General features: G+C 54.8%; 1 protein-coding gene across 2 annotated transcripts; it reads right to left on the bottom strand.

The window, feature by feature from the left end:
* Window positions 1-636: 636 nt before the first annotated feature.
* Window positions 637-9471, bottom strand: SHOX (SHOX homeobox; the record flags this gene model as incomplete). Of its 2 annotated transcripts, none has more annotated exons than XM_084285985.1 (5): window positions 637-882; window positions 1770-1861; window positions 1951-2008; window positions 6232-6440; window positions 9198-9471. In XM_084285985.1, 5 exons carry the CDS (start codon window positions 9469-9471, stop codon window positions 637-639), a joined length of 879 nt encoding a protein of 292 aa, XP_084142111.1. The 2 variants fall into 2 exon arrangements, with proteins under 2 accessions (XP_084142111.1, XP_084142112.1); XM_084285986.1 differs by having other exon boundaries at window positions 1773-1861.
* Between the last annotated feature and the right edge of the window lie 416 nt (window positions 9472-9887).

Here is a 9887-nt window from a genome sequence, read left to right as displayed (position 1 = left end):
GGTCCCCAATGTTCACAGATTAACATAATTTAGAGATCGTTTCCTTCTCTGTTGTGGTGGTGGTGGCGGTGTTTTGTTTTTCTCTCTCCTCTTTCCCTCCTCTCTGTCTGTCTGTCTGTCCTCCCACCTACTTTCTCCTCTTCAAAGTCTCTGGTTTGTGTGTGTGTGTGTGTGTGTGTGCGTGCGTGTGTGTGAGTGTGCCCGGGGACCCGGGGCCGGGAGAGTTTCCCCACGCGCCAACGGCCACCAACGGCTCCCAACGGCCGCCAACGGCCGCCAACGCCTCCCAACGGCAACCAACGGCCTCCAACGGTCGCCGTCTTCGCCCCGGCCACGAAGTCTCTGCTAGGCGGGATGAGGCGAGGGGAGAGCAGCGGGAGAAGGCTGCCGGAAAGTACTGGGGAAAAAAAAAAAAAAAAAAAAAAAAAAAAAGCGAGGGGAAATAAACCAAAAAGAAACAAATCAAATCAAAGAGGACAAAAAAAAAAAAAAATTAAAAAACACTGAGAGGTGGAGGCGAGGCGGCCCGGGGGCGATGGGTGGGGTGGGCGACAGGGGGTCGAGTAAGGGGCTGTGTGTGTGTGTGCGTGTGTGTGTGTGTGTGTGTGTGCGGGGGGGGGCCGGGGCCGAAGCGTGTCAGAGCCCCAGGGCCTCGGCGTGCTTGCGGGCCTTGAGCCGCAGGTCGGCGATGCTGGAGTTCTTGCTGTTGCTCTTGGCGGCGGCGGCCACCACGGCGGCGGCGGAGGCGGACTCGGCCAGGGAGGCGATGGGCAGCCCGAAGGGCGGCGGCGGGAACATCAGGTAGGGCGCGTGGGCCGCCAGGTGCGGGTGCAGGTGCGGGTGCGCGTGGGCCACCCCCTCCAGCTGCAGCTGCGCCTGGACCTGGGCAGCAGGAGAGACACGGCGTCACGGCACGGCACGGCACATCCAGGGACAAACCCACCCCACGCCCCGCCCGGACACCGCAAGTCAAAGGATAAACCCACCCCACAACCCCGCCACGGCACCGCAAATCGAAGGACAAACCCGCGCTGCAACTGCTACCCAACTTCTTGCTCCCCCCCCCCCTCCTCCTTCCCTTTTCTTCTTTTCTTTCTCTTTTTTTCTGTCCTTTTTCCTTCTGTTTGTTTTAAACCCAGCTTAAAAAACTCGCCGCCTTTCTGCCAGGGCGGTGTTTGCTTTGGAGAGCCCTCGACCTGCGCAAACACGCTGGGTTGACTGAGAGATTTCAGCTCCGGGGAGTTTGGGGGGTGTGGAGGGGTGTGTGTGGGGGGAAGTTTATTTATGTATTTAATTATTTTGGTCCAAATATGTCTTTTAAAAATCAATACAATTAATCTGTCAGCTCCACGTGTCTCCGAGAAGGAGTAGATGGCGGAGGGTCCCTTCGGGCCGGGAAAATCGATTCCCCGATTAATTGACCGAAAAAAAAAAAAAAAAAAAAAAAAAGAAGAAGAAGAGGGGGGAGCAGCGACAAGAACCGGCTGCCAGGGGCCGGGTTTCCCCCACACACAGGCCCCCCTCGCCCCCCTGTGCCCCCACGGGGCGTCTCGGAGCCCCCTCCCCGGGGCCCGAGGGGCGCTGAGCCGCCGGCAGCCGGGCGGGGGCTCCTTCGCCAAGTTTTTTTACGGGCTGTTTTTAAAACGTGCCAACTTGTGTATAAACGGCACTTGTAAACGTGTCCGGCTTCCTCCCGTGCAAACGAAAAGGGGGTCGGAGCTCGCCGGGAGGGGGGGTGGAGGGGAGGGGGAAAGAGAAGCGGAGCTAACTACCTGTTGGAAAGGCATCCTCAGGGCTCCCATATTCACGTACGGGGCCACTCTGCAGGCGTCTAAATGGCTGGCGGTCCCCAGGATCACACCTGCGGAGAGAGACGGGGCCGGGTGAGCAATGAGGGTGCCCCGGGGTCCGCGCCCGCCGCCCCCCGGTCGGCCCGCGCCCCCTGCCCACCTTTGTGCATCTGGTTTTCCTGCTTTCGGCACTTTGCTCTCCTGTTTTGGAACCACACCTGTAAAAAGAAAATGAAAACAAAACAAAACAAAAAAAAAGAAAAAAGAAAAAAAGAAATTGGAGGTAGACTGGGGCAGCTGCTAAGAAAGCGGATTAGCTCCGGGGCCGGAGGGGGGAGCCGGGCCGGGAGGCTCCGCGCAGCTCCGCTCAGCTCCGTCCCCGGGGGCACAGTGCAGCCCGGGGGGCAGCCTCTCTGCCTGCGGGGGGGGTCCCGCTTTTGGGGGGAGAATCCAGGAGGAGAGAAGCTGCCTCGCAGCTTGGGGACCCAGGGGCTTCGCACTGAGCCCTCCCCGGGCCGGGCTGACAGGAGCCGGGGAGAGCTGCGGCTGTCCCTGCGCCCCCTGCCCGGAGCAGGGGGCAGCGCTGGCAGATCCCTAAATCTGCCCACTCCAAGTCCAGGGGCGACCCGGTATCCGATCCCATTGCACCTCAGCGTCCAGGCAACAGCCAGCGTGGGGTCTGGCCCCTAAAAGACGGGGCCGGGCGTGGGAATGCCGGAGACCTCAGAGTAGATGCGAGACACCGAGCTGAACAAAGGGGCTGAGTCACTCCCGTTCCCCAAAACGTTAGAGTGAAAGAAACCTCGCTTCTGTAGCAAAGAAGAGCAACGTCCTCCCGGACAGGGATTCACAGAAGAACATATGCCCCTGCCCGAGAAACGCCTGCAAACCAGTAACCTTGCCCTAATTCTGGGCTCCCTGACTCGAAAAAGCGCAGGACCTCCAGTCGCCACCGCGACTTTTCCGAGGGCATTTCTGATGTTGGTCACTTTCCCGAGGTGCTCGGTTTAGCGACTCTCCCCAGGGGGACCGTCAGAGGCACGGACCGAAATGTTGCGCGGCCCCTGATCCGCACACCAAAGCCACCGCTTGTGGACAAACATTGACTTTCACGGCTGATAAAATCTTGGAGCTAAGTAAACACCTTCCACCTTTGATGTTCTCGCACTTGCCAAGAGATCATACGGTTAATTAATACTAACTGCACTTCCTACATCAAATTTTCCCTTCAAGCTTTCTTCAATTGCCTTAATGATGGTCATTTACAACGGAGTAATTAGTGCAAAGAAAGGCTTCCAAAGGCATTAATTACCTCGGGTACCTCAGTGATTTTCTTAAGTAGGAATTGGCCTTCTCTGATTTCCAGCACCATTTTTCCTGCCCGGGGTGGCCCGGGGAGATCGGGCGGCTGCGGAGCGCTGCGGGGCGCTGCGGACTGTCCGCTGTCGCCTGTCGCCGACACAGCCCCCCCCGCGACAAGCCTGCATCTGCCGCCGCAGCCCTGGCTGCCCCCTCCGCATCCTGACACGCACCGCACCGGCTGCATCTCGTGCCGCAGCGCACCGGCAGCGTCGCTGCCTTTAAGTCGGGCTGCTGGGGATTTTTAGATGAGCACGCAAAATATCATCGGGCGGTTGCGACAATAATGCTTTTTTTTTTTTTTTTTACAGTTGTAAATCCTTGCAGGAAATCTCCTCGTGTGTGTTTCCCCCCGCACGCCACCCCCTCCAGCCCCCCTTGCTCTCTCTCTCCCTCTCCAAAGGAGTATAAATTGTCAGGAGGAATTTAAGCAGCGTTTAAACAACTTCTCTTGCAAATCAGAACATCTTTCAAACAGAAATTATATTTAAATCTGGAAAACGAAGTGCCCTTTCCCTTTAGCTATGAAAAAATAAGGTTATGAGGAATAAAAGTGATGAATTAGCCACTGCGTTAAGCGATAATAAATCAGGCTTGGTGTGATTCACGATCAATTCCAATTAGTCATGAATATGCTAAGTAAAGCACAGTACACTGTTTTAGACAGTTATTTCTTCATTAAGGATCACTCAGTGATTTCTTTCACAAATGCTCTAATCTGATTTCCTTTTGATTTCCATTAGAGACAGTGAATAATGACATTTAATTTAGCCCTGCACCATAAACCCAAAGATATTTGTTGTAATTGAATTACTGCCTGCTCCTCACTATGGTCTCATAACTTTCAATTATAACCCTGACAGCTGGGTGATATGAGTTTCCAGTACAACACTAAAAATAAAAGGTTAATAAGGACTAGCTACCATAGGAGCTTCAATTTATTTACAGCAAATTTCCACACTAAATTGAAACTATATCCTTTAACAGCAAGGGACAAGCGCTTCAGATAGGAATTAGGGAACAATTCTGAAAGTATTAAAAAAAAAAAAATCTTCCTCTTTTTTCCCTCCGCTTCTGCTTTTTTTCCATTTCCATTTCCATTTCTTCATGGATCTCAAGCTCTCAGTTTATTTCCTAATTAATTATCTATTTCTCCTCTTTTCCCTCTTGATGTTTCTTTTATTTCTAGTATTTTCATTTGTGCAAACTTCTTTTGTAAGATGATTATATATACATATTTGTCTCGCTCATAGTCTCCACTGGAATCAGTAGCGCTTTTTTCTCTCTCTCTTTTTTTGGTGTGCTGTTTTGAGATCTGTAAGCACTTGAAGCACCAATTTTCCTGCAACTATGAACATCCTGTTAAGGTGCTGCTCAGTAATAAAGTACTTGAAAGAAAGAGTGCAGAATTCAATTACAAGTAATTTATTTTTATAGAAACAGTACATCAAGGCCTTGGAAAGATATTACAGAGCCCAAGTAAGAAGATCTGGGAAGATGACATAAGAGTTGATGTCCCCTTCAGCAAAAGTTTAATCTTTTCATTAATTTATATGGTGTGCTTAGATCAATCTTCCGGGAGAGTGCAGGCCAGCAGCACTCTGAACCCCTGCAATATCCCCTGCCAGCATCCCTCTCTAAGGCGAGCGCCCGGCGCCATCCCCTACCCTGCTCGCTTATACCGAGAGAGGCAGGAGCTGAAAATAGCCTTTAAAAAGTAAAATAATAAAAAAGAAGACGAAGAAGGAAGAAAACAGCCCGGCTACGTTATTTATTTCGGGAAATGCCTCCGGGAGGCAGCTGTTTGGAGCGAGCTGCTCGCTCGCTCACTCGCTCAGACGGAGGCGTGCTGAGGGGTCCGGAGGAGTCGGCCCCTGCCCCTCGGCTTCCCCCCGTGGCTCTCACGGGAAGAAGCAGCCCCTCGCCCCCCTCCTCTGCCCGCCAGGATCGGGGAGCACCGGCCGGCTTCCAAAAGTACCGCGGGGACCCTACGGAAGGCGGGGTGCGGCCGCCGAAGCCCCCACGGGCACCTATGGGCACCTATGGGCACGCAGGCGCCCGGGCAGCAGCTGTACATGTGCACACGCATCCATCGCCTCCAGGCTGCTTTGGTCTTTGGTGACTTTTTTTTTCTGGCTGGATTTTGGTTTGCTTTGGGGTCTCTGAGGCCAAGCATTGAGTCCTAACCCAGCAAGGGGGTTCCTGCAGGTTTCTCCTGCTCTGCGGGCCTGCTCAGAGAGCCACAGGTTGATTATAATAATTATTTCTAGGGTGTTGGGTTATTTTGTTTGTTTGTTTGTTTGTTTTATGAGACATCTGTTTTGGGGATGTGTTCCCTAGTTGGCTTCAGGTTTGGGGAGGGGGTGTATTTTCCCCCTGCAGCAAACCGCAAATCGAGTTTAAAAACAATCGATGCGAAGCCACCGAAGCAGACGGCTCCGATGGCCCCAGAAATACAGCAAGCCGGACCTATTTTCAGGGTTTAGGAGGCTAATTGGTATTTAGCTGCATCTGAAGCGGGATGGGAGGGCCGGGGGGAGACTCCGGCAGATGGGGTGCCATGCATTCATACGCTTGCTGTGCGAAGCAGAGGGGGCACCTTTCCCCCGGCTCTGGCTAATCCCGTCCCCGAGCACCCGAACCGTCTAGCCTTATGCACGGCGATTGTTTTCTGCACCCCCCCCTCTCTTTTTTTATACAAACGGCTCCATAAAAGGAAAGGCGAGAAGAAATGAGGATTAAGGGAGAGTTAATGACACGTTTGCAAGGAAAAATACGATAATAAATAAAATAAAATTTAAAAAGGCAAATCGCACGGTTGTTAGAGACTCGTCATCACCACCACCCCGAAAATAAAAATCAAACCACCTTCCTAGGCATTGCAAGGACCGGGCAGACGCCCTCGGAGCAGCCTTATTGTGTGGCAGGACAGGTACACCGGCATCGCAAACAGCTTCCCCATCACACGTGTCGTCTCTGCCTTCACCTCCCCGCTTGGGATGAAACGGGGCACTGCGCTAGGATCCGCTGGCAGGGAGGAGGTGAGGTGAGGACGTTTCCAGGAACAGAGCCTTTCTCTTACCTGAACCCTAGCTTCAGACAGTCCCAGCCTCTGGCTTAGTTCCTCCCTCATGAAGGCATCCGGATAGTGAGTCTCATCAAAAAGTCTTTCCAGCTCATTCAGCTGCTCTAGTGTGAAATTGGTTCTGCTTCTCCTTTGTTTCAGCTTGGTCTGTCCATCTTCATCTTCTGACTTCACGTCTTCCCTCTTCTCTTTGCACTCGTAGATCCCTGCCGGGAGGGGGAAGGGGAAAACGACACTGAGCCTCCCCGCAGCACCGCTCCCAAGTTTCTCTCGCAGCACACGGCCGCTCCCCCCCCCCCCACCGCTTCCCCAAATTCAGCTCAGCCCGTGGGGGCACCGCTGGGCACCGGGGGCCCGGGCAGCCCTGAGCCGGGCCGCGCCGTCGGGGCAGGGCCGGGGAGCACCGGGTCGGGTTGAGCACGGCCGGTTCCCCGGCAGAAAAAAAAAATAATAATAAAAATGTAGATATTATTATTATTATTATTATTTTCACTTTATGTTGCTTGCAGGGACAGGCCGGGGAAAGGGCTGTCAGGAGAACCGCCGGTACCCCGTGGCGGGGGAAGGGGGTTTCTCCGCTGCTGTTTTCTCTCGAAATAAACAAGGTTGTGTAAGAAGCTCCCCGCCGGGGTCATGGAAACGCTAGGCTGGAAATGTTTGCCTCGTACAATAAACTTTCCATGGGCCTGGGACCGAGAGCGTCCTCTCCTGTCCCCCTTCCCGTTATCACCCCTTTCCCCCGGGTCCAAGCACCCAGCAGCCGCACGGCCCGTCGGGGGGCAGCGGGCTCAAGGACCGAGGGTGCCTCCAACCCCTCCAAACACCCCCAGCCCCAATGGGGGGCTCGGGGAGGGCTGGAGATGAGGACAGCCGCCTGGGCATGAATGTCCGGGACAGAGGGGAGCAGGACTGGGGTGCCAGTGAGGGAAAGCGATTGCCCTTTCTTGCCTAAGCGTGTGCTTTTGGGGGTGTCTTGCTTTCGTTTCCTTCCTCCCTACTTTGCCCAGCGGCCTAAAGCACTGTCCCCCGTTCAGCCCGGTTAGCGGAACGGGAGCAGGGCACCGGCGGGGTCCCGGGATTTTGTCCCGCTTCCCCTCCGCGGGCCGGGACAGCCGCATCCGCAGACGGTACCGATTTCAGTCTCGTTCTCCCTCCTCACCACATGCATACGTGTTTTATCTACACGCATCTCTGCGCATGCACGTATATCTAAGCCTATATAATCGGAGGCATTCCGAAATTCATATGACTAAGCTCGTGTTGACTTCTGAAATGCAAACTGTCCCCGACAGTAACCACTCCTCCGGGCTCCCCGGCTGCGGGCTAGCGATCGCCTGCCTAAAACTTTGGGACGGGTCCGGCCTCCCGAGGGGTGCTGGCTGGTTGTTTTTAATGGCATTTTGTTCGCGCTTCTCCCGTAAGGGGAACCCCTATTAAAAGACGAGGGGACTAACCCAGCAAATGCCTAGGGAAAATTGGCCGCGTTCAAAAGCTCTGTCTCCTTTCGGAGATACGGGGCTACAGCATGTCCGTGATAGGTATAAAATATTAACTAGCATATCGGTGGGACTGAAATCACACGCTGGAATCAGTTGAAATTAGACTGAAACCTGGCATGAATTAAACTGTCACAAGCATCTCAGTTCTTTCCAACTCCTCCCTTCCATCCCCACCCCCAGCCCCTCTCCATAGATTAGATTAGCTAAACATACAAGCCAGAATTTCGATACACGGGGAAAAAGGGGAGTAGCAGAGAGATTTTTTCGTTCGTTTGCTTTTTTTTTTTTTTTAAGATTTTTTTTTTTCCTGGACCGTACCCTGGTTTCTTTTTTTTTCTTCTTTTTTTTTTTCTTTTTTTAATATCTTCCGTGCGGATAATTCCTCCCCGCTGATCCCACTCGCTCTGCAAGCCTGCGACCCAAGGCAGCGCAAGCAGCAGGGCTGCGTGGAAGCGGCTTGCGCAGAAATGCGGGTACCCGACCGTGCTATCGCACCCGGTCCTTCCATTTGGGGAGGGGGTGGAAGGGAGAAGGATATTGCACAAGCGTCGGGGCTGTAAATTAAATCGCCGTTCACCCAACGTTATTATTAAACAAGATCAAACGGGAGGAAACAGCTGAAAGGCTGGCTGTTGTTCCCCAACCTATTAACCGCTTTTTATTACCCCGAGCTGGCCAGTAGCTCCCCAGGCAGGTCCACCTGTCCAACTCGCCTGGAGACACTTTCTCAACTTTCTCATCCCCCCTGCCCTTTGGTGCTCCCCTTTCCCCGAGAGCCTGGGCACGGTGCTGAGCCAGCCTGATGGAAAATCGCCTTTTATTTCACCTCCCTCCTGCCAGCAGCGGGACCGCCGCTCCGAGCCCCTCCGGGCCGCCCCCCGGCCCAGGTGAGAGGGGCGGGCAGGGCCCCCTGGGCCCCTTTTTGGGGAGGCTCCGCCTCGGCCCGGCCCGGCCCGGCTCGGCTCGGCCCGGCCCGGGTTGCTGCCCGGGGCTCGGAGCACGGGGGTCGCGGGGAGCCCCCCGCACATCGGCCTCCCCCCCAGGAGGAGAGGCAGCCTCCCGGAAGCAGGAAGAGCAGGTCTGCGGAGGCAGACCTCGTCCCGACAGGCTCGGACCGGCAAAAAAAAAATAATAATAATAAAAATAAAGAAAACCTAAAAACGTCTGCCCCCTTCCCCCGTGCGAGAGATCGCCCAGAGCACCGCGCCGGCTGCGGGCCGGGTGGGCGGTGGGGAGGGGGGGGGGGGGGAGGCCCGAGGCTGCGGCTCCTTTTGCACGCCGGGGTGCGCCTTGCACACGCACGGCCGGGTGCTGCTAACCCCATACGGAGGGCAGGGGCCGGGGGGCTGCCCGCAAAGCCCCGCAAAGCCCCGCAATGCCGGGCTCGGGGCTCGGACCCGCTGCGCAGCGCCGGGGGCGGCCGGGGAGGGGGCCGGGGCGGAGGGCGGCCGGCCCCGCTCTTACCTTCGGCCGTCCTGCCCGCGGCGAACTCCTTCAGTTTGTCCTTGTCGCTCTCTACGTGGTCTTTGAAAAGGTGCACCGGGCAGTGGTTGCTGCTCTCGGTCATGTCCTGCAGGTTAGAGTCAGAGTTTCCAAGCTCCCTGGAGCGAGCCAACCCACTCTCCAAAACTTCCCTGTACGTGATCGTCTCCTTCTTGTTGCTGCTGCCACTGCCGCTGCTGCTCTCTTTGCTTTTCTGGTCAAAAGATTTGGATACAAAAGCTGTAAGTTCTTCCATGGCTGCCCGGTGATCTTATCCACAGAGATCCACTTGTTTTCAGTAGGAGATGTGGCCGTCCTCTCCGCACGCTGTTTTTGCACGTAGAAGATGGGCTGTATAGGGTTAGATCACTCCTGCTGTTATTTATGCCTTTCAATTTGAGATCACACTATTTATACATGGCTACCTCAGCCCAACCCCCAGCTCTCCCTGTCTCCAGCAATTACTGCCTGCTCCATAGTCGCAGGCGGACTCCTAGCAGCTATCTCCCCCACCTCAGTCCAGCAATTGGCTTTCTTTTCATTTCATCACTGTTTGGCATCTCCGCACCTCGGTTTGGGGAGGCAAAGAGGCGAGAGCGAAAAAAGAGGGGGAGAGGGAGAGGGAGAGAGAGGAATAAAAGGGAGGGGAAAAGGAGCAAAACATAAAAATCG

Source organism: Netta rufina (assembly GCF_964035555.1).
Source record: "Netta rufina genome assembly, chromosome: 1".
Classification (NCBI taxonomy): Eukaryota; Metazoa; Chordata; class Aves; order Anseriformes; family Anatidae; genus Netta; species Netta rufina.
The sequence above is the reverse complement of the archived record's forward strand: the minus strand, read 5'-3'. Positions and strand labels throughout refer to the sequence as shown.